The sequence below is a fragment of the Ictidomys tridecemlineatus genome, chromosome X (assembly GCF_052094955.1).
Source record: "Ictidomys tridecemlineatus isolate mIctTri1 chromosome X, mIctTri1.hap1, whole genome shotgun sequence".
Classification (NCBI taxonomy): domain Eukaryota; kingdom Metazoa; phylum Chordata; class Mammalia; order Rodentia; family Sciuridae; genus Ictidomys; species Ictidomys tridecemlineatus.
In genome coordinates, this window is record NC_135493.1 from 13,073,195 (window position 1) to 13,097,750 (window position 24,556).

Sequence of the window (24,556 nt, forward strand, 5' to 3'; positions counted from 1 at the left end):
AACTAGCCTCAGCAAAAGCAAGGCACTAAGCAACTCAGTGAGATCTTGTCTCTAAATAAAATACAAAATAGGCCTAGGGATGTGGCTCAGTGGTCAATTGCCTTTTGCTCCTGACTTCAATCCCCAGTGTTCTCCACAAAAAAGGCTCTTAAAAGTGCTTCCCAAAGAAGAAGTTCAGAGATGTGGTGAACTAGTGACAGTAGCACAAAAATAAGTTTACTGCCTACTTTGAAAGATAGCAGTCATTTGAAAATGCTAGTTCTGGAGCTTTTGCCCAAAGACATTAATTCCAGTATTTTATAGTCATACTTGGTATCTTTTAACTGCCTTATAAATTCCTAGTGTGCATCTGTATGTTTTAATTCTTCCAGTTAAATGATAAGTCCCTTAGGAGAGAAAAGTTTACTTTCTTAAAAATATTTTTTTTTAGTTGTTGGTGGACCTTTATTCTATTTATTTGTATATGGTGCTGAGAATCGAACCCAGTGCCTCACACATGCTAAGTAAGCGCTCTGCCACTGAGCCACAACCCAAGCCCAAGAAGTTTACTTTCTTTGATATCACCAACAGTGCCATCTTTACATTTAGTAGGTTCTCAACAACCCTATGTCAATTGATGAGGGAGTAATAGGAGCAGGGTAAAGCATTAGTTGATAACTATTAGTTTCAGTATAATCTACAACAATTTCTTAATTATTTATTGGTGTTAACTTTAAAATATACATGTATTATTATATAAGTCTGTGGTGACTCTTAAATTGGTATTTGGGTATAGTATCATTAAGTGTTCATATGGATGAGCTCATTTCTTCCTTGGAAGAAGACTAGGAAGAGATTCTCATAAAGTAAGTTTGATGGGGGACAGACGTTTGTCTTAATCTGACTTCATCATTTGTTTTGGTTTCCTAGGGCTGGGGGTTTAGCTCAGTGGTAGAGTACTTACCTCCCATGTACAAGGCCCTGGGTTCAATCCCCAGTACCACACAAAAACAGTTTTTAGTTTCTTTACATCACTGACAAACTGCAAAGGTGTAAGGTTTTATATGATGAAAGCCTGTAACATTTCAGAACCACTGGAGCACATTTTATACAAAGGAAAAAAAATCAAAATACTTTTTTTTGCTAGAGCAATATAGTAGTAGTTGGGTTTATTCCAATAAATCAAAATGCTCTTTTAAAATGCTTTTTTCAACTCTGACAGGATGTACCAAATATCTTTTATAAAAAATACGGCAATGATGCAGCCGCATCAGTGGATTGTCTTTGGTCTACTTAGATAACCTAATAGCTTAGATTTCCACAGGAGTTGATATTTAGCTCCCTCCTCATTCACTGAGCTTGTAGGTTCATTCATTTGACATTAGAAGGATTTGAGAATAACTATAGGTCTATAGTTATTGGGGTGCAGTTTCCTGCTTTCATATAGAAAGTTGGTCAAATGTTAATATTAACCCTTGTTTTAATTTTTTTTTCCAGAACCTTTGTTTCATTTTGCCACAGTTTTTGTACCAGTTCTTCTGTGGATTCTCACAACAGGTTTGTGTCTTGTGTTGTTTATTATAATATAGTTTACATTTGCTGTTAGTATGTTACCTTTTAGGTATTAGATTAGAAGCATTAGATAGGTGTGTCTAATAGTAAAAGGATTTCTTTTTGGATTCAAAAGTTGATCCCCTTGACCTGGTTTTATACTAACAAATACATTTTGCTAACTTACTTTCTTTCTTTCTTTCTTTCTTTCTTTCTTTCTTTCTTTCTTTCTTTCTTTCTTTCTTTCTTTCTTTCTTTCTTCGCTATTTAAATCAGTGTTATTGGAGGTATTTATTATGGGTACAACTATAAAATATTCCCACTTTAGTGCATTTTTTCTTGATTGTTGAGAATGTATTGATGTATATACCCCAAAAAGGTTTCCCTATTCCTCTATCTAGTCCTCCCACCCAAATATCTTGGATTTACATTCTTTCACTATAAACCTATATTCTAGAATCTCATATGAATGGATTATTTTTTTAAAAAATATATTTTTTAGTTATGGATGGACAGAATGTTTATTTTTATATAGTGCTGAGGTTTGAACTCAGTGCCTCACGTGTGGTAGGCGAGTGCTCTACCACTGAGTTACAACCCCAGCCCCATAATGGATTCTTATAATCTTCAGTGTCTGACTTCTTTTGCTCAACCTGTATTTATACTCTTTCATGTTATTGTGTGAATTGTTGCTGAGAAGTACTCTACTGGATTGACATAACATATTTCATTTCACCTGTTCTATGACATTTGGGTTTTTCTTTTTATCTGTTCTTATTAGTTATACATGATAGTAGAATATATTTTGACATTATACATATATGGAGTATAACATCTCATTTTTCTGGTTGTACATAGTGTAGAATTACATTGGTCATGTAATAATATATGCACATAGGATAATAGTGTGCAATTCATTCTATTATCTTTCCTATTTGTATTCCCCCTCCCTTTCTTTCATTCCCCTTTGTCTAATCCAGAGTACTTCTCTTCTTCCCTTATCCACCCCGCTTATTGTGAGTTAGCATCTGCATATCATCTGACCTTTGGTTTGGGGGGATTGTCTTATTTCACTTAGCATGATATTCTCTAGTTCTATACATTTATTGGCAAATGCCATAATCTCATTCTTTTTTATGGCTGAGTAATATTCCATTGTGTATATATACCACAGTTTCTTTATCTATTCATCTGTTGAAGGGCACCTTGGTTGCTTCCACAGTTTAGCTATTGTGAATTAAGCTGCTATAAACACTGATGTGGCTGCATCATTGCAGTATTTTTTATAAAAGATATTTGATACATCCTGTCAGAGTTGAAAAAAGCATTTTTAAAAGAGCATTTTGATTTATTGGAATAACTATATTGCTCTAGTAAAAAAAAGTATTTTTTTCCTTTGTATCAATGTATAAAATGTGTTCCAGTGGTTCTGAAATGTTACAGGCTTTTATCATATAAAACCTTACACCTTTGCAGTTTCTCAGGTTGATTTTATTTAATAGAAGAACATTGATTTTGAAGCTGGTCTGAAAGCTGTGATTCTTATATAAAGCCTTAAATTACTGAAATCAACTGTAAATGTTTTTCCCTCTTGTTTTCTGAACATTTATTACATAAAAATATATGCTACATATTACTTGGACACATAAGTGGTAGGGTGGAAAGGCACCTTTGTTTTAACAACTGAAATGGATTTTACATTGCTTCCAGTGGCAGTATAGCCAAATACAGGGATTTAGTAACTCCAAAATTTGTGCACTTCAATGATTTTTCCATGCTGGTTACCACTTTTTCATGGGTATTAAAGACTGAGTTTCTAAATTTCAAAAGCAAGCTTCCTTTTTTTTGGTTGCTCACAGTAAAAGTAATGTTTTTCTTATTCATTGGCAGTATTTTTAAGAGAATGCATTCCTGGTATGCTGTCTGTGACATCGGTGCCATGTCATTAGCATGGTAGTACCAATAAAGTAGATCATGTTATAAACTAAGCATCTTTCAGTTGTAGGAAGTGCTGTAAGCCTTCTTATATTAAAAACTAATATAATTAGTTGAAGATAGTTTTACAAATTCTTTAATTTGCTTTTCTCGAATGTTCATATTTCTGTTTATCAAAATACTGCTAATTGCTGCTCACTTCTTTAGATGGGTACAAGTATTAAAAAATTTTTAAATTTCCTTTCTTAACTACTTTTAGCAGACTTAAAATTTGTATGATCTTGTGGTTTTTTTGTTTGTTTGCTTGTTTTTATTTTGAAAGGGGTCTTGTTTTATTACCTTTGTAAAACATGCTTACCAAGTACAAGTTGTATGAAGAAAGAAAGGACTATTAATTAAAGTCAACTGAAATTCAGACCCTGGATTGTCTTTGGTCTGCTTAGATTACCTAATAGCTTAGATTTCCACAGGAGTTGATATTTAGCTCCCTCCTCATTCACTGAGCTTGTGGGTTCATTTATTTGACAAATATTTCTTGAATCCCTGCTTTGTGCTAGGCTAAGTGCTGAGGATATAGCAGTGATTAGATAAAACTCCCTTATCTTCATGGAAATTGCAGTGTAGTAATGGAGCAAAGATGTAACAATCAAATATATGATGTGAAATATTGATAAGTGCTGATAGAAAGCATAATAAAGGGATAGTGTGCAACTAGGGGAAAGGACTGCTGCTTTATAGAAGATCATCTGGAAAGTTGTCTATAAGGAGGTAGCATTTAGGTAGAGATCTGAGCAGCTGAAGGGAGGAACTGAGCAGATGTCTTTGAGGAAAAGTGTACAGGTAAAAGGAAGGTCTAAGAAGGTGATATGAAGTGTGAAATCATTATTTTTGATTTTGGCCTTGTGCTAGTGCTGAAAATAGCAGCCTTTATTGTAAGTATCTTTGGACACTTACAAAGTATCTTTTGGACACATGGGTGGTCAGCTTTTTTCAATCCAGAGCCACATGAAATGTTCTCTGAAACTTGGAGAGCAGGCTGTGAAGAATGTAGAAATGGGACCAGGGTTCATGTTCTTTAAGCAAAAGCCTCTCTTTCTTTAGAAAAACTAGGATAGTACTTGTCTTTTTTTTTTCTTCCATGAAATGGAAACATTTCTAACAGGTTTAACAAGAAACAGTATTATCAACTAAACCTGTTTGTTTGGGGGACATTCTGTCTCCTCTAATTACTGCATCTAAGAGTTGCAATTATCTCTCATGTTACCTTAAAGCACCATAATAAAACAAAAGTAGATGGATGCTTCTTTTGTTTGAATGAAATGTAAGACTAAATTACACACCAGTCGATCTGAATTGTTGTTGTTTTCATTTACTCATTAGTGAAAATGGGTAGTTTCCAAAACAAATATAGTGTTGGTGCTCCAGACTAGTCCTCACACTTGATAATTAATAGGAATGTAACACCTTTTATGTACTTTTTAATCCACTGGAATATTTTTGCTGAGCTTCAATCTTTGTTTATGGAATCTGAGAAGTACCTGGTCTATATAGTACCTGGTCTACATATATATGGTCTATATAGAGCCATTTTTTAAAAAAATTCATTGAGAATGTTGCACAGATTATCTCTTGGTTTTTCTCAATTGCAGGCCAGGGCTCCTTTGGGTTTGGTAGCTACTTGTGCATCCCCCATTCTACCTCCCTGTCTTGAGCTCTTTGGTGGGTAGGGATGGATCATCTCTGTCCTGGTATTTGGTACTTAGTAGGCATTCAATAAATGTTCTGAAGTCATCTCATGAATAAACTAAAGCTCTATTCGAGTTGTTGTCAACCTTTTTGAGTCAATCTCCATTTTGATAGTAATCATATCTTTAGTAATTAAAATACATAATTGTTAGGCTGGGGTTGTGGCTCAGCGGTAGAGCATTCACTTTGCATGCACGAGGCCCTGGGTTCAATCCTCAGCATTACATAAAAATAAATAAGTGAAATAAAGGTATTGTGTCCAACTATAACTAAAAAATAAATATTAAAAAAATACATAATTGTATTCATTGGTGTCATGTTTAAATGCATTTTATTAATCAAACTACATTTATATGTGTGAAAAATACATATGATATGGGTTGCTTTTTATTTAGGCCACAGAAAATAGTTATATGGCAATATCTAGCACTGTAGATATGGAATTCAATAAGTACTTTCATAAGAATGTTCATAAAATACCTTACTTTTTTCAATAAAAGAAGATTTATAATATCATATCAGTTCTTTACAAATGTGCCATAGCTCCCAGTTTGTACCCTTTCACTCATCCAATATTTATTGAATGCTTCCTGTATGCCAAGTTTTGTTTTGGGAGCTGAAGATTGTCAAAGCACACAGCCAAAGACCACCAGGAGCATATTTGTAATTGATCAAATTAGGTTTTATTATTCAGTGCAAGGAGGAAGAACACACACCAGAGGAACTATAGGGCTTCTCAGGAAGAGGGTGTTAGAAATGGTTTATTGTAGGATTCAACCTTATAAAATATTAACAACAACAACAACAAAAAAAAAAACCTGTGACACAGGCTAGTGCTACTACCTGTATTTAGTTTCTCTAAGGACTTATTTAGTCTTTGCTGAAATAGCTACTGAATACCTGTAATTTTAGCAAGCAAAAAATTATTAATGACTAGTAGAAATAGAGCTTATAACATATAAACATTCTGAATCAGATCCTAATGAGGGGAAGATATCATATTAATACAACAAGTCACAAAGTATTAGTTTATTTTTTACAATTACCAGTTAAGGACCTTATTTCCACCGTTTCCTTTGTTGTCCCAAAAATCATGAAAGGAAACTGTCTTGTTTTTAGCTAGTGATTTTTCCAAAGTAATAAGTATGATCTTATAGATAATTGTTATAGTATGTTTCTTTTCTGTAATATTTGTCATTTCAGCCACTGTATGATGCTACTTATCTTACAATGTACAATATCTGCTTCACATCCCTGCCTATTCTGGCCTACAGTCTCCTGGAACAGCACATCAACATTGACATTCTGACCGCAGACCCGCGATTGTATATGTAAGTTGAAGATATAGCTAAAATCCCCTCAGACTTTCTAAGTTGTGGGTTTCATTCAATTTGCAGGTTGGATAGACAGAACTATTCATGTGGTTTGATTACGTGATTCTGTTTTGAATTCTAGTGATGAAACTAGATTGTTCAATAGGAAAACAACATATTTCCTATGTGTAGGTCCTATGCTTGAGCACATGTGAAGCATACTTTTAATCTGGAATCACTAATTCCTGTAGTTTGAGCCTATATTGTCATAGCATCCCCAGAGCCTTATAGAAAGACACAATATTTTAATTTTTACCTGCCCAAAGAAAAGCACACAAAGATTTTTGGTTGTTCAGAATACCAATTTCTACGTTTAGTAGATTGACCTGAGGTTATATTACCCTTTCTCTTATAAACTGCATATGAAATGTTAACTGCCAGTCTTCATTAGCTACATTTTAAAACTGTTTTGTGGAAAGAAATAATTAACTCATGAAGCCCTTATATTCTTTCTATGTCAGTTGGAAATGGATGCTTTTCTGTATGAATGGGGAACTTGGCGCTTGCCCCAGTTGTTTAACCTGTGATTTAATTGGATTTTTAGGAATTAAGCCTACAGCTTAAGATAAAGAAGTTAATTTACAGCAGATTATAAACATTGCTAAATGATGGATACCAAGTACAGTAGAGAGACTTAGGTGGTTTATTGGTATGAAATGAAAATGCAAATTTAATAGATTTCTTTAAACATTATGACTCATAAAATTTATAATTTATTAATTGTTAGAATTACTTGATTTATAATTTTAAAAGTATTAAGGAACAATTCAAATATATACAAAAGTATTCAGAACTCTGTTTTATACATCAGACATAAAAATCATACATACTAAGTGCTGTTTCTCACATGTATATACTATATAATGTTTAAATCAGGCTAAAGATATCTGTCTCCTCAATTATCTCTCATTTTTTTCATGGTAAAAACATGCAATATTCTTTCTTCTAGTGTTTTTTGACATATACAATGCATAGGTGTTATCTATAGTCACCCTACTATGTAATAACACACCAGAGATTCTTACTGTTATTACATTATAACTTAGGCATTGATTAACCACCTTTCTATATCCTTCCCTTCCCCCTCTTCTCTCTAGCCTCTGGTAAGCATCATTTAACTCTCAACTTCTATGAGATCAACTTTTTTCCACATATTAGTGAGATCATATTGTGCTTGCCTTTCTGTGCCTGGCTTATAATCACATCCACTTTCATCTATGTTGTCACAAATGACAGGATTTCATTCTTTTTATGGATGAGTATTAAATCATGTAAATGTACCACATTCTCTTTATCCATTCATCCCTTGATGGACATTTACATTGATTCCAAATCTTGGCAATTGTGAATAGTGGTGCAGTAAACATGGTAGTGCAGATATCTCTTCAACGTACCAATTTTATTTCCTTTGGATATATACCCAGGAGTGGGATTACTGGATCATATAGTGGTTCTATTTTTATTTTTTTAAGAAACTTCTATTTGTTTTTCATAATAGCTCTACTAATATGCTTTCCCACCAAACATGTGCAAGGATTCACTTTTCTCCACATCCTCACCAGCACTTGTTATTTTGTGTGTGTTTTGTTTTTGTTTTTGTTTTTTTTATGTCAGCCACTCTCGCTGGAGTGAGGTGGTATCTCATTATAGTTTTAGTTTGCATTTCCCTGATGGCTGGTGATGTTGAGCATTTTTCATATACCTGTTGACTTGTATGTCTTCTTTTGAGAAATCTCTGTTTAGATCTGTTGCCATTTTTAAATCAGGTTCTTGGGTTGTTTTGTTCTATTTTTGCTATTGGGTTTTTGGAATTTCTTATATTTTCTGAATATAAATCCCTTGTCACATGTATAATTTGTAAATATTTTCTCCCATTTCATGGGATGTCTCTGCACTGTGTTATTTCCTTTGCTGTGCAGAAGTATTTTTATTTTGTTTCAATCTCATTTGTTTATTTTTGCTTTTGTTTCCTATGCTTTTTAGGTCTTGTACCAAAAAAAAAATTAAATTCCTCATCCTTTCCAAAGTCCTAAAGCATTTACCCTATGGAGAATAATATTTTATAATGAACTTCCCTGACCTTACCATTCACTTTCAATAGCTGTCAATTTGTCAATAAGCCTATTCCACTAATAACCTTATCTATTCTATCCCAGGTTCATTTTGAAGCAAATATTATATAAAGATTATTTTAGTATGTATCTCATAAAGATAAGGACTTAAAATAACAATACCTTATCACTTAAATTTAAGCCCTTAATATCAAATATCTAGTCATTCAAATTTATTCAGTTGGCTCATTTTTTAACAATATTCTTATTTGAATCAGGTCCAAATAAGTTCCACACATTGCAATTGGTTAATATGCTTCTTGAATCTCTCTTAATCTGTAGGTTAACCTCATAATTTGTTGACAAAATCAGCTCCTTTATGTTGTAAAATTCTGCCAATCTAGAGTTTGCTGATTGCATCTTAACAGCATTGTTTAATTGTTCTGCTGATTCCTGTATTTGTTGTAAATGGATGATTAGATCTAGAGGGGAATCGTAGAAACCTTGCTGAAGGTCTAGGGACTTATCTTATGGTGGAGCACATACCTAGCCTGCGTGAGGTAGATCTCCAATACCACAAAAGGAAAAAAGGAACCTTGACATATAGAGTTCAACTATCACACCCTCTGAAAATGAGAAACGTTGGCCCAGAAATGACTTTCCTAAGAACACAGGTATAACCAGAGGTAAAAATGAAGATCAAAATTCAGTCCTGATGACCAGCCCTTTGTTCTTTCCAACAGGCCAGAGGTTTTCAAATATTGTTTGAATTACAGTTGTTTTCAATCACTAGAGTAAAATCCAGTAGTGTACCCATTTCTGATTGAAGTAGGATTTGGATGCAGTGAAGAGAATCCCTCCCATTCAGTGCCACTCAGAACTCAGGCTAATAACCTGGGCTTAAATCCTGCCTCTGTCACTTACTGTGTGACCTTATATGGGTTACTTACCCAGAATGTGTCTTAATTTTATCTTTAGTAAAACATGGGCAGCACTAGTAACAATGGGTTTGTGAGGATTAAATGAGTTACTACATATACAAGATCTTTAAAAGCAGTAACACATAATCATTTTTCAGTTAGTATAGCTGTTAATCTCATTATTCTAATGCCTTCACATACTTTCTGGACTATGCTGAGTGTTTTTATAAATTAAAAATGTTGAGGGCTGGGGTTGTGGCTCAGTGGTAGAGCACTTGCCTCACACATGACAGATACTGCTTTTGATCCTCAGCACCACATAAAAATAAATAAATAAAGTTATTGTGTCCATCTACAACTAAAAATATATTTTTAAAAATATATTTTGAGGCTGGGGATTTGGCTCAAGCGGTAGCGCGCTCGCCTGGAATGCGTGCAGCCCGGGTTCGATCCTCAGAACCACATACCAACAAAGATGTTGTGTCCGCCAAGAACTAAAAAATAAATATTAAAAAGTTCTCTCTCTCTCTCTCTCTCCTCTCTCACTCTCTCTTTAAAAAAAATATATATATATATATTTTGAGAGCCTGAAAAAAGCTGTTGGGTGCAAATATTATAAGGATTTCCGTGAAATTTTAATTATTGTATTGCAGCTATAAGTTATGAATTAGGCAAAAATGAAGATTATGGTATGCCTATTGCCCAGACCAAAGTGCAATTTTCCTTCCTAACCTTGTACTTGTAAGTAGTAAGTTCCTGCTTTGATCAAACAGTGCTCTCAACCTATCACTGGATTGTAGATTGTTCAGTTACTCTGATTATTCCTTTTTGAACATGAAGTACTGGTCTATCTGCATGTGATGCTCTTTTTAGTGAACCACTTAATTTTTATGGTAGTACTACATAGCATAGTATACATATCACCTTTGTAGATTTAGTGACTCAGGCATTTCCAAACACTTTGATGTGAAATAATACATAATTGGATATTTTCATATTAAGAGAAATTGTGAAAAGTAAACCATAAATTTTCTGTGAAAAGTGAACAGGTGTAATTTGTTTCTTCTGCAGCTTTCCAACATATTATGATATCCCTGCTGTTTTTCCCAATGTTTGTAATGTAACTCCCACAGATGGTCTGTAAAGACAGAAACCATTTCCTGCTTTTGCCCTCTTTGCCTCAGTCAAGTTAGTGACTATGAAAAGCCACATTGGTTGGCAGTTAGTTGCTGGGAACTCCCTGTAAGGATCTTTAGGGAAGGTCCCTTCCCCATGGTTCCTGGTTGCTTTGGAAACATGACTACTGGCTGTGGGGAGAGCTTGTTTTTGTGAAGTGGCCACTTCTTTCTCCTGACATTTTTCTAGGGCAACAGCACCTGCAGAATTGCAGATTACTGTATGCACCTGGAAAATGTAATAGGTAAAAGTTGCATTATTTCACATTCTGACTTGTACTGAAAATAGCCCCTTCCACTTTTTTTATTATTATTCTTTTTTTTTCAAGGTTTTGTTTTGTTTTTATTTACTTCTACTCCTAATTTTTTTTATTGGTTGTTCACAACATTACAAAGCTCTTGACATATCATACTTCGAACAATAGTTTCAAGTGAGTTATGAACTCCCATTTTTACCCCAAATACAGATTGCAGAATCACATAGGTTACACATTCACATTTTTACATAATGCCATACTAGTGACTGATGTATTCTGCTACCTTTCCTATTTTATTATTCTTCTTGAAATAGGCTCTTGCTAAGTTGCTGAGGCTGGCCTTGAACTTGAGATTCTCCTGCCTCAGCCTCCTGAGTTGCTAGGATTATCAGGTGTGCACATGTGCACCCAGCTAGAATGTGTTTTGTTTGTTTGCTTGCTTGGTTTTTTTTTTTTTTCTGTATGTTTGGTACTAGAGATTGAACCCAAGGGCGCTTAACCACATCCCCAGACTTTTTTAAGATTTCATTTAGAGACTAGAGACAGGATCTCACTAAGTTGCTTGGGCCTTACTTGGTTGCTGAGGCTAACTTTGAACTCATGATCCTCCTTCCTTAGCATTCCAAGCTTCTGGGATTACAGTCATGCACCACCATGCCCGACTAGAATGTGCTATTTTCTTGACAGATTTAAACTTTGATCTGTTCACCTGCCATTTATAAAACATCATTATACAGCTTCAAACATGTTATTTTACTTGATGGAAAACTAAGATTTAAGGATTAAATTTCAAGGAAGAAAATTGATTAAAAGAAACATTTTAACAACTGTAGTTAGAAAGCTTAGTAACAGTTAAGATCATGACAATATATATATAGCTCTGTTTCTTACTGAGTGAACTTTAGCTTGCTCCTACTAATGATTCCCAGATTCTACTGCACATCAGAATTAATTTGGGAGGGCTAGGGATGTAGTTCAGTGGTAGAACATTTGCCTCGCATATACAAGGTCCTGGGTTTGATCCCCAGAGTTACCAAAAATAAAATAAAATAGAATTACTTTGAGAGCTTTAAAAAGATCCTGGTGGTCAAGATCATGCCAATTAAATCAGAATGAAAGTTGGGCGCAGTGGTGCATGCTTGATAATCCCAGCCATTTGGTAGGTTGAGAGCACCAAGATTACAAATTCAAGGCCAGTCTGGGCAATTTAGTAAGACCCTGTCTCAAAATAAGAATAAAGCCAAGTATGATGGTACATGCCTATAATCCCAGTGACTCCAGGGGCTGAGGCAGAGGATCACAAGTTCAAGGCCATCCTGGCAATTTAGCAAGACCCTTTCTCAAAATAAAAGATAAAAAGGGCTGGGGATATAGCTCAGCAGTGAAATCCTAGAGACAGGATGCCCAGTACTGCAAAAATAAATAAATAAATAAATAATCATAATGAGAATGGGAGCCAGGCATTAGTGTTTATTTTCAAATGGACATGTATTTGTAATTATTTATGGGGTTATTATAATCCATATATATAAAATGTATAATGATCAAATCAGGTAATTAGCATTTCCCTCTCCTCAAATGTTTTCATTTCTCTGTTCTGGGGCCCTTCAGACTTTTCTCCTCTACTTATTGTGAAACAGCTAATTAATTCGGACTTAGTTACCATACTGTGTTGTGGACATAAGAATTACTTCTCCCCCTCTGTTTTTGAACCCGTTATCTATCCTCTCACTCTCCTCCTTCCCCCAACCTTTTCTATTCTCTCATGATCTCTACTATAGTTCTCATTCATTTGCCTTTCACAAATGAATGAGAATATGCAGTATTTTACTTTCAGTATCTTTTAAAGATCCCTAGGTGATTATAAGTTTTATATCAAAGTTTAGGAACCATTATGTTACACCTTTCTGAGGCTCCTTATTGTTTACAAATGGAAATAATAATAATAATACCTATCTCACATAGTTTTTTTTTTAATTAGTTGTTGATGGACCTTTATTTTATTTACTTATATGGGTGCTGAGGATCAAACCCAGTGCCTTACACATGCTATGCAAGTGCTCTACCACTGAGCCACAACCCCAGCCCCCCTTTTTTTATGTGGATAAAAATAGTTAATATGTATGTAAACATTTAACCCAGTTCTTAGCATATAATAAATAAATCATTAAATGTGAGGTAATTATTGTTGATGATGTTATTGTTGTTGGCAGCCAGAAATTTAAAAGTACTTTGACAGTTTACTGTAGTGTTTAGTTGTCACGTAGTGATTACATGAAGATCAACCTTCAGCTTAGTCTGGGTGTTTACCAAAAAACTTCTAATCCATTGGAGTAGCTCTCTTCATTATAAAAGGATCAAATCCTGTGCCCACCTTTGGTGTTTCACTTCATCTGTAAACAAACAACCTACAGAGATTAATTAACCTGTTTTTTTCCCCCATTTCTCAATAGGAAAATTTCTGGTAATGCTATGCTACAGTTGGTCCCCTTCTTGTATTGGACATTTCTGGCTGCCTTTGAAGGGACAGTGTTCTTCTTTGGGACTTACTTTCTTTTTCAGACTGCATCCCTAGAAGATAATGGAAAGGTAAAAAAGAAATGTCATTACATCTTTAAGTATTATAAGCATGGCTTTTCTGTTTTCCTTAGGCATTGGTGCTGTCTTTATACTCTTGCTATAATCATTTTGAAAACTATTTTTCTCAAAATACAATATTTATTTTCACAATGTCTTTAAAGTAATGGAAGTGTTACAATAAGAAATCACTTTTTGTGCTAACTAGAGAGCTTATGTACAAACCCTCTAGAAGCTTAACTTGGCTATGATTTTTGTTAGGTAAACAGAGTTCTTAGAACTTCAGACTTTAGACCCCTGCACTTTGATATGAGAAAGGTTTTAAAACAAAGCCCCACTTGTGGCCTTCCCAGTTTGGATTTGAAGGAATAGCTGCAATATCTATGGAGTGTTGCACCAAGCAGTGAAGAAAGAGAGTTCTTTTCTTTCTTTCCTTCTAATTGGGAGCCTAGTGTTCTCCTAGAAAGGCTACACTGGTCCTTCCAGTGCCTTCCTCACAAATGACTAAATAAGTCAGCAGCTGCATTAGAATGATTTTGCCCTGGCTTTACTCTAGGAGAGAATTACTTATGGGGGGCAGAGGATGCTTTTTTCATGGCAGCTACAGAGAGGGAAACTGAGCATACTGCCTTGCATGCTGCTTTCACTATGTTCTTCTTTCCCATTTTGGTATTCCTCTTTTATGGTCATTTTGTTGTTGTTGTTGTTGTAGTTGTACACAATACCTCTATTTTATTTATTTATTTTTATGTGGTGCTGAGGATAAAACCCAGCTCCTTGCATATGCTAGGCGAGAGCTCTACCACTGAACCACAACCCCAGCCCCTTTTGGTCATTCTTTATAATCATAATGCAAAGCAAAAGGTAAGGTTCAAAAATAATTTACAGAGTATAATAAGTGTGTCTGGAACCTACACAATTAACATCTATTGCAAAAGTGATGGACTCAGTGAATTTGTATCATACTTTGAAATTAGGCAAATCCTCTCTAGTTTAGACTAGCAGAAATCAATTTAGTATGAATCCATGAAAATTATTAATTCTAAAGTAATTGTTGGGGAAATGCCAAGGAAAGTGTCCTGCTAAATCTTAGTAAAGTTAAAGCTTTCCAAATAAACTTTGTCCGTCAATAAGAATAAATCAGTTTTGTGATTTCTCAGGTCCCTTCAGCTTTACAACTGATTCTGTGACTTTCACTTTTCTTTGGCACATAATTTACATATAGATGACTACTGCTTAAGAAGAATTTACTCCCACTGGACACAGTGGTACATGCCTATAATCCCAGTGGCTTGGGAGGCTAAGGCAGGAAGATCGAAACCAGCCTCAGCAACCCTGTCTCATTTTTAGAACAAATAATAATATAAAGGGCTAGGTATGTAGCTCAGTAGTAAGCACCCCTGAGTTCATCCCCAGTATTCTCCCCTCACCCCCACCAAAAAAAGAATTTGCTCCAAATTAGGCACATACTTTCCACTCTCCAGGCCTGTTGACACGATTCATTTGCCCAGAAAATTTTCTGAGCAGTGACACAAGAAGCATCAACTCAGCCTCTTTCTGATTCATTATCCATTTTGAGTTCACAAAGTCCAATGTAATACGGTTTTACTGTATATGTTACCATCCTTCTAAGTGTTTGTTAAAATTACAATAATGGTAAGACCTGCTATCAGCAACTAAACATTAACATCCATGTATGATTTGATTGAATCCATTTTTTGCTTCAATTAACCTTAAGGTTTTGTTTTTATTTTTTTAAAAACCTTTTACATCTCATTTTCTGTTTTAATGTTATGCATTCAGATCTTGACAGCATTTGGTAAGCATATGTGCCATTCATTGCCATCGTTTGGATTTATACGTGGTATTTGCTTTTCTTTAATGTGCATATGCTGACAGCTCTAGTATTTATAGCCAAAAAATTACTAATTTAAAAAAATGTGAGTCCATTTGTCTGCAAATTATTGCTAATGTGAGAACTTTAGTGATATTATAAGAAAGGCCAATATTAAACTCTTTAGAGATAAGAAAGGCTGATATCAAACTCTTTAGAGATATAAGTCATCTAAATGACTTGTTTTGATGGATATTACTGTTAATGGAATAGGTTCTCTCTCTCTCTCTCTCTCTCTCTCTCTCTCTCTCTCTCTCGTCTTTATCAAACCAGTGAGTTCCATGTTTCATGCTGCATGGAATAATGGAAATAAACCCTAACAGCCACAGGTGTGTTATACCTGTTCATGAAAATTTAGGGCACAAGAAAATCCAGCATTGTGACTTGATCTTATTGACGAGTTGTTTTCTTAAACAAAATTCATATAAAAATCTGTGTCAGATACATGCAGGATTAAAGTTGACTTTTTTAATTTTTTAAAACAGGCTTGTATATTTATAGTAAATATAATTATTTAATGTTTTTCAGGTATACGGAAACTGGACTTTTGGGACTATTGTCTTTACAGTCTTAGTATTCACTGTAACTCTGAAGGTTAGATTTTTATTTATTCAAGTACATTGAGACCAATAAGGTCTGGTCTAATTCTAATATCAGTTTTGTTTCCTGATCTTTATTTTTGTTGCTGCTTGTTATTCAGCCTTTTGAATGCTTACTAAAAAATACATGATGCTGAGGATTTGGGCATTTCTATATATTTGTCATCCATTTTTCTAGTGTATTATCTATCCTCTATATTTTGTTTTATGTTGAAAATCTGTTTCTTAATTGCTGTTTTTAAGACATTATGATTAGTGTCATATAAACAGGCTGTGATTTTCTGAGTGTATGTGTGTATATTTTTATGTTAAGTATTTGAGACTTTTGTTTAAGAGCCCCTGGCCTAAGAAGAATTTGAATATTTAAAACACTTAAATAGGTGTCCATGAGCATGGTATGTATAAAAAGGGTTTGGTAGTAAAGAAATTTTACAAAACGTATTCACCACTGAAATTTATCCATGTTAGTGATAAAAGTGCATAAATACATATAGCAGATAGCAGATAAGATTACATATCAGAAGGTTAATTTTGGCAAAATCATTGGTATTTACATGCAACCATGAAGCTTGTGAGTAGGAACTCTGTTATAGTTGAACACTTAATTAAGTTATTTTGATCATTCTAATAATAAACACCTTATATAGGGTCCAAGAACAAATACCTTAAAGTGAACATGTCCAGTGGTCAGAACCAACATCGAGAAGTATAATTGTCATAGGACCTCTCTAGTCATTTTGTCTAAATTTTTATCCTGGTTCATTTTTCATACCTAATATAGCTAACATGTTTACATTGCTTATCACTTCTTTCAGATTGTTGACTTTAAAAGGAAATGTTAAAATTTATCTCAGTTTGGCTGCTTAATAGCTTTGTGTCCTTGGACAAGTAACTTCACTACTGTGCTTCAGTGTCCTCTTCTGTAAAATGGAGTCAAAAGTAGCACCTTCCTTTCTTAGGAGTCAACTAATAAATGCATTTAAAGCATTTAGAATGACATCTGGCACATTGAATGTGCTCATTTTAACAAATATTGGTTGTTATTTGTTGTTATGCTTCTCAGGATCATGATTTTAAATCAACCCCCCCCACCTTGAATATGGCCTCAGGGCTTCCCAGCACCCTTCATAGTTAAAGTCAACCTTACTGCAGCATCTTTCATGTGTAACTCAAAAGATATCCGTTTCCTCTTCCTTTGGATGAATACTATTGTGACATTCTCTCTAGCAGAGTGAAAGGGTAGGAATTCAAGATGAGACTGCCTTAACAATGTTATCAACATCCTGTGTACAATCAAGAAACAGTAACAGAGGGATGAGGGCCATGGTGTCACAGCAAGTAACAAAGTGGAAACACCACCTCCTCTACAAGAAATAAATGCTCTGGATATATGAACCAGAAGTTTTAAGCAAGCAGACCAGAACATACTTTGTTTTTAGATCATATTTGAAAACCTTAGATACTACAATCTGAAAACAATCATTCCTCACAAAAACATGAAGAAATTAAAATCCAAAGCAACTGAACATTCTGTTAATTTAATGGAATAGATACAGGTTTTACAATTGGAAAGGCATGCAATATAATCAGGCCCATGATCCATTGCTACATGATATAAAATGCATACAGCTAGTTGTCTTTATATTTAATGACAACTCTGTTGTTTGAGCTTTCACGACTCCTTATATAATATGTCTCCCCTTCCTAGCAGCCCCTTCTCACTCCTGTTGCTTTATAGCATACCTGTCTCTACCAACTAGGCCTCCTTTTCTCATTAATTTCCCTTACCACTGCTACCTGAAGACTTGGGGCTCCAGCTTCCTGGATACTACCATTACTTTATTTCTCACCCATTGCACAATTCTGAGGCATCTGCAGCCCCACACCTACTAGCTATATGACTTGACCCACACTTCTGTGCTCACAGTGTAGAATTGAGAGGTGTTAGTATAGTGTCCAACTGTCTCACCTTAGTTCTTTGAAAGGCTTGCATTCTATTCTTTTAGTTTAACTTTCTCTTGAATCTCTAGCCAAAGCTACATTTTGTCATAGCTGTCATATTGTGTGCAGGTTATCAGATATCATTGTTTATTGCCTGGTATAATTTGTACTCATCATAAAAATCCCTTGTGCTCCATCTTTTCAGCTCGCCTTGGATACTCGATTCTGGACATGGATAAATCACTTTGTGATTTGGGGTTCTTTAGCCTTTTATGTATTTTTCTCATTCTTCTGGGGAGGAATTATTTGGTAAGCCGCTATACAACTGTGAGCAGTATATAAATAACTATATGTATATTATGTAAACATTATACTTTTATTAAAGTTTTGATTATATATGATAGCAAGTCTTTAATATTAATGGAATAGAGGTACAGTTTGTAATGCTACTAATTTCAGGTAAAATTTCAAATACAAGTCTGTGGAGTACATAGTTACTCAAAAAGGACTTCCCTTTGGTAGCCCCTGTCCAAATCTTTGAAGTGAAACTAATTTCTACCAAGACCTCCCATGTGATCTCCAGTAGAAATCCTCTGAATTTTCTGCCTGATAATTTGGCTTTATATATTGTTAATCCATCTGGACCCTATTTTCTCTTTAAAGTGTATAGTTGTCCCTCAGTATCTGTGGAGGTTTGGTTCCAGGATCTCCCTGTGTATACAAAAATCCTCAGATGCTCAAGTCCCTTATATATTTAAAATAGCACAGTATTTGCATATATCCTATTTATCTCTTCCTATATACTTTATATCATCTCTAGATGACTTATAGTACCTAATTATGTGAAAATGCTATGTAAATAGTTGTTAGACTATATGGTTTAGGGAATTTCAGGAAAAAGTCTGCATATGTTCAGTATAGACAAACATTATTTTTCAGATATTTTTGATCCAAAGTTGTTTGAAGCCAGATTCAGAACCCATAGATATGAGTGCTGACTCTATACCTGTCATTCATGTCACAACATATGTGCTCAAGGGTATTCCACTTAATACTCAGTTTTATCTTAATCATCATCTCACTATTTTGGGATTGGGGTAGGCAGACTCTACAGCTTAGCCTCAGAATTCATTTATTTCATCCTAGTTCAGAAGGTGTGTTTATTCAGAATCCATTTTGTGCTTAGTACTCTATAGGACAGAGATAAATAGAGTGTATCCTACCTCAGATGAGTCTAGTGATAGACCCATAACTTGTGATAAGGGGAGGGATAGGAATGAAAATAAGTTGTATTTATATCTCCATTCCTTACTCCCCAAGGCCCATATTTTGTTTTTTAAATATCAAATTTGTTTTCATTAATCAATGGCTTCTTCTGATAAGGATGCCAGCAACAAGGAACAAAGCTGGAGTAAGTCATGGGATGAGATTCCAAGATTACATATTTTGACAGCTTTGTGCAAAATCTTATATACATATAAAACATTTTTATCACAGAGATGTGAAGACTATGTTTATATTCCTTGAGGATTAATTAAACTCTGTTTTGAAAAGCTTTTCTTATAAAAGCCTTAAGAAATGAAAATATGAACAACCTAATCACTTAAGAAAGTATAAGCTTCAGAAAGTATATATATTTGGCACCTCTATAGGTAATGATTGAGAGCATCAAAACTGAAGAAAGTCTATTTTCTTTAATATACAAATGAATCAAAGCTGATTAAGCAAAGGCAATATGCAATTGTACATCTGCCTAGAGTATCATAATTCTATGAATTGTATAATCAACATCTGAAAATTATGCAAAATTTCCACAAGATTAAATGTTTCTAGCAACCTTAACAAGTTTTGAATCCTTTCCCCAGACTATTCCTTATTGATTAAAGTAAATCAGTTAAGTGATTAAGACATTGTCATACCTATTTAATCATTAGTGATACTTAATAAAAATTAAATACAGTAGTTCTTCCTAATCCACAGGTTTACTTTTGTTTTTTCCTGGTATTAGGGATTGAACTCAGGGGCACTCGACCACTGAGTCACATCCCCAGCCTTATTCTGTATTTTATTTAGAGACAGAGTCTTACTGACTTTCTTAGCACCTCGCTGTTACTGAGGTTGGCTCTGAACTCATGATCGTCCTGCCTCAGCCTCCTCAGCCACTAGGATTATAGGCATGCACCTTGGCTCCCAGCTACAGGTTTACTTTTTGAGGTTTCAGTTTTTCTATGGTCAACCACAGCTCAAAAATCATAAATGGAAAACTCTAAAAATAAATATCATAAGTTTTAAATTGAACACTGTTCAGAGTAATATGATGAAGTCTCATGCCACCCAGCTCCATTCTGTCAAATACATGAGTTTCCAGTGTATCCAGGCTGTATATACCACCTGCCTGCCCATTATTCACTTAGTAGCCATCTCACTTATTCTATCAGCTCTCATGGTATCATAATGCTTGTATTCAAGTAACCCTTACTTATTTAATAATGACCCCAAAACACAAGAATAATGATACTGGCACTTTTATTACAGTATATTGTTATGATTATTTTATTTTATTATTGTTAATCTTTTACTGTGCCTACTTTATACATTAAACTTAATCATAGGCATTCATTCTAGGAAAAAATAATATGTAGAAAGAGAGAGTTTGGTAGTATCTGTGGCTTCTGGCATCTACAGAGGGGTCTTAAGATTTCTTCCCCATGAATAAAGGAGGAACAAATCTATATTTTGTTGCCTGCAATGCTGTCCTTTTAACAGAGCTAGCCATATTATGCTACTGTATGAAATTATGCAAAATTTCAGCTGAATGTTAATTGCGGTTAATGTCCCTGGACATGTTTTACCCTGAAGCACTGAGATACCCTCTTTGGGGTTATGCAGTGAGAATGATGATTTCTGAACCCCAAATCCAATCCTTCCTGCAAAGCCCCACAGATGACATCAAAGTAGGAAAAAAAAATCTAGAGATATTAATTAGAGTATTGGGGGTATGTTGCAAAGGAACACCCTATGGCTAGCTCTTACTTGTCTGTTGGACCTTTGGTATGGCTCACTTAATTACCTAAAATTTTAATTCAGGCCACTTTGTAGAATTAAGAGTAGGGTGGTGTTTTGCAACAGTCTTTTTTCTGTATGATAGAATTTTCCTAGAAAGCCTGTTTAGCCTCTTAGGCCTATTTAGGCCTCAGGAATTTCTCTACCTCACTAATCTACCAACTTTTATTCCACAATCTAGTCCTTATATATGTAGAGCCACAAGCTTGATTTCTATTGTGATGTATAAGGGAGCACAATTGTAAGTTTTTAAATAAGAAACCAATTTACCTTCAGCACATATGGTATATAATCTGTGATCTAGTAAATGGGACCAACTGGTTATCTACCTAGAGCTCCTAATCCGAAGATAGTATATGATGTACATTCTGATCTTAAGCAGCCTCTTCCTCCCCCTCAAATTAGAACAAAATTAAGTTAGCCTGTTGAGGTTTTCTATGGCTCAGCTCTAGACAGGAGAAGGGAGACCGGGCTTCTCAATGGCCACTTAACAGTTCAGTGAATGAATTGGAATGAAGTCTAACTTCAGAATGAGGGGTCCTCTGGATTTCTGGATTTCAAGGCTTACTGACCTATTAGTGGTGTTTTACTGTCTAGAAACCTTTTGCCCAATGTACATTTGCAGATGATAATGACAGATTACTCTCATTTGTGAGAGACTGTAAGCTTTACAATCCTTTTTGTATTTACATAGGATTTTCAAGGGGAGTGGTATAAAAATGTCTTTTAAATGTCTTTTTTAGAGCACTAAATGAGGAACATAAATGCATTCTCATATTAATAAGACAGCTGAGGAAATAAAATGCCTGTTAGGATAAAAATTAACCATCATTTCTCTTGAATATTTTTGAAGCTCAAGCATTTTCTAATGCACATAAATATTCACCAGTTGGCAGCTTTATAGTTGATTGCCTGATTGTTTTCAAGTCAGATGAATTTTATTATTTTTCCCCTTTGATTCTCATTCCTTTTCTTTCTAAACATTTGGTAAATGAAATATGTTTACCACTTTGGGGACATTCTAGAGAAATTTCTTTTATTAATGTGTATAAGGAAGATATCTTTTAAATACAAAAGACAGTTTCAATTAAACTTCTGTTTTCACTTGACAGAAACTCATTTGTTTTTCCATTATGTATTTTCTTTCCACTCCAGGCCTTTTCTCAAACAACAGAGAATGTATTTCGTATTTGCTCAAATGCTATCTTCTGTATCCACATGGCTGGCCATAATTCTTCTAATATTTATCAGCCTTTTCCCTGAGATTCTCCTGATAGTATTAAAGAATGTAAAAAGAAGAAGTGCCAGGGTAAGAACTGTTTAAAATTTAACCTAATTTTTGGAAGGGGCTTCAATATCTGCCATGAACTAAAAACTGTATTTAGAGAATTGCATTAGTTACAGCATGTTAAACCCCTCCTTGCAGGTTCATCACTTAATTTCCTCTTCTGCATAAAAAGTATAGTAAAAACTTCGTTATCCAATGCAGGTGGTAAGTAGATTCCTTAATAGTGTTCTATGTGACCTTTAGCAATCCATATGGAGTATCTCATATGCTCCATATGGAATTTAAAAAGGAAAACATGGTTTCATTTTTATTTATCCCAGAATTTTCCCACCAGGAATTTCCACACCAACATTTCAGCTTTAACTTTAGAAATTTCCCTGTGGGTTGTTTGCAGATTTTTTAAGTTGATAATCCCAATTTGCCTCTTTTAAACCTTTCCCCTTCCTTTAATTATAGTGCTGCTTAATCTCTGTGTTGCTTCTAGCCCTGTCTTTCCAGCAGTATACTAAAACCAAAGAAAATTCCCTGGATATGGTTTCTATATCCTTATCCTTCCAAACACACTTATAAAAATTCAAGATTGTTTTATGAGTGTTTTTTTCCTATTAAATTGCAAATTTCCTATTGGGAATGAGAAATTATTTTCTTCTGTCACATTATCTGATATCTTTTGAACATTTTTTTAAAAAGCCTTTAAGGTGAAAAGGATAAATTAGCCTAGCAAATAAATCCTCTGGTAGATTTTGACCAAATATGTCATATTTCTGCCAATGCTAGCTTTGCTATAATAAAACCCTGTTTCTGTTATGTTGACATCACCTAGGTCTTATAGCTCCTCAACACAGTATTTTCAGGAAATATTCTAAGCTATTACTGCCTAAGGTATTTGATCAAATTTGCCAACCAGGCCACGAAACTGATAGATCATGGAGCATTATTGTTGTTGTTGATAGAATCAAGTGGTTGACATTAGGTAGACATGAAGATCTAAAATTAATACAGTGGGAAAATCTTCATTGGTTAGAAGTACAAAAGAGGAACTTCATGTAACAAGTCAGTGTCAGCCCCAGTTAAAAGGGAACTGTCAGTGGCGTAATCTACACTGATTCTATTTAAGGCCAGTCTGTATAGTTCAATGGTCAGAATTGCCCTGAACTCCCTCATTTTGTATGCCTTATAGGTTGAAACTGGACACAGTAATGTTAGTCTATATAAGACTATGTTAGTTCACTCTTTAATCCTTCTAGTAGCCCTCTAGCTAACTCCCTCCAGCCTGGCTTTTAGTTTTAGGATGGAAAAGTGGTTTTCTCATTATCTGATTATACCTTAATATCAGTTGAACAGATCAATACAACAGGTTCCTCCCAGACTGGTGTAAGTGGCAATTTGCATGAAGCCAAATAAAAAATTCAGTAATGGTTTAGTGCCTATTTGTATAATGAAGAATTTGTAAAGGAGGATCTCTGAGTTGCTCTTTCATTATCCTTATTTGATAATATACTTTTGGGGGTACTTCTAGAAGTTTTTCTTATTTGGGATAATGGACCTATGTTAAATAACGGCTCACATCCAGCTTCATGTTCTAAAGATGATACAAAATCTCTGAAATCAAAAATTTTTAACATGTCATCTTATCCTCTTACTTAGGTCTTCTTTTTTAAAAAAGTAGACACTGGCTGGAGGTGATATCTATACAGGCCATTGGAGGGATGCTACTAAGAAATCACAGATAAAGACTTAGAGCAGTTTCTTTCCATGCAAACAGCAGATTCCAAGCTTCTGTTGAAAGTATGAAATTCTGGGACTGCTGCAGCCCTTTTTATTTAGCAACATACAATGTTGCCAAGGATTTAAGATCAAATTTACCATGGGTTATATCCATGATCGGAGGAATTCTAGTATCTGTGCTATAGCTTGGCATGCTAATGTGTTAGAAGAACCAGGAAATTTTCATTCATTCATTCATTCATTCATTCATTCATTCACTCATTCATATGCTCACTGAACGAATCAACATTTGTTGAACCACCTACTGATGAACATCTCTCTTTATATCCTATGTCTGAAAGGCTAAATGGTTTTTCAGACTCTGTGGGATTTTGAGAGTTGCGTATGAGGCAAGATAGTTGTGGGCACTCAGCAGTGCTGCCTCTTTTTTCATGAGAAAATGCAAGAGCATTGTATTGCCTATGAATGCATAAAGGCCA

The 24,556-nt window shown here is 34.6% G+C and overlaps 1 protein-coding gene across 10 annotated transcripts in view; it reads left to right on the top strand.

Moving 5' to 3' along the window:
* Window positions 1-24,556, top strand: part of Atp11c (ATPase phospholipid transporting 11C (ATP11C blood group)) — a 197,029-nt gene that overhangs the window by 163,146 nt on the left and 9,327 nt on the right. For 6 of the 10 annotated variants that reach the window (XM_078034187.1, XM_021726270.3, XM_040286275.2 and 3 more), the window contains 6 exons: window positions 1,477-1,536; window positions 6,415-6,542; window positions 13,441-13,576; window positions 15,987-16,052; window positions 18,204-18,307; window positions 22,217-22,370. In XM_078034187.1, the coding sequence (XP_077890313.1) occupies window positions 1,477-1,536; window positions 6,415-6,542; window positions 13,441-13,576; window positions 15,987-16,052; window positions 18,204-18,307; window positions 22,217-22,370 (648 nt within the window). Of the gene's footprint in view, window positions 1-1,476; window positions 1,537-6,414; window positions 6,543-13,440; window positions 13,577-15,986; window positions 16,053-18,203; window positions 18,308-22,216; window positions 22,371-22,487; window positions 22,554-24,556 lie in introns of all 10 variants that reach the window. The other 4 variants (XR_013431658.1, XM_078034188.1, XM_078034189.1 and 1 more) reach the window with 2 other exon arrangements.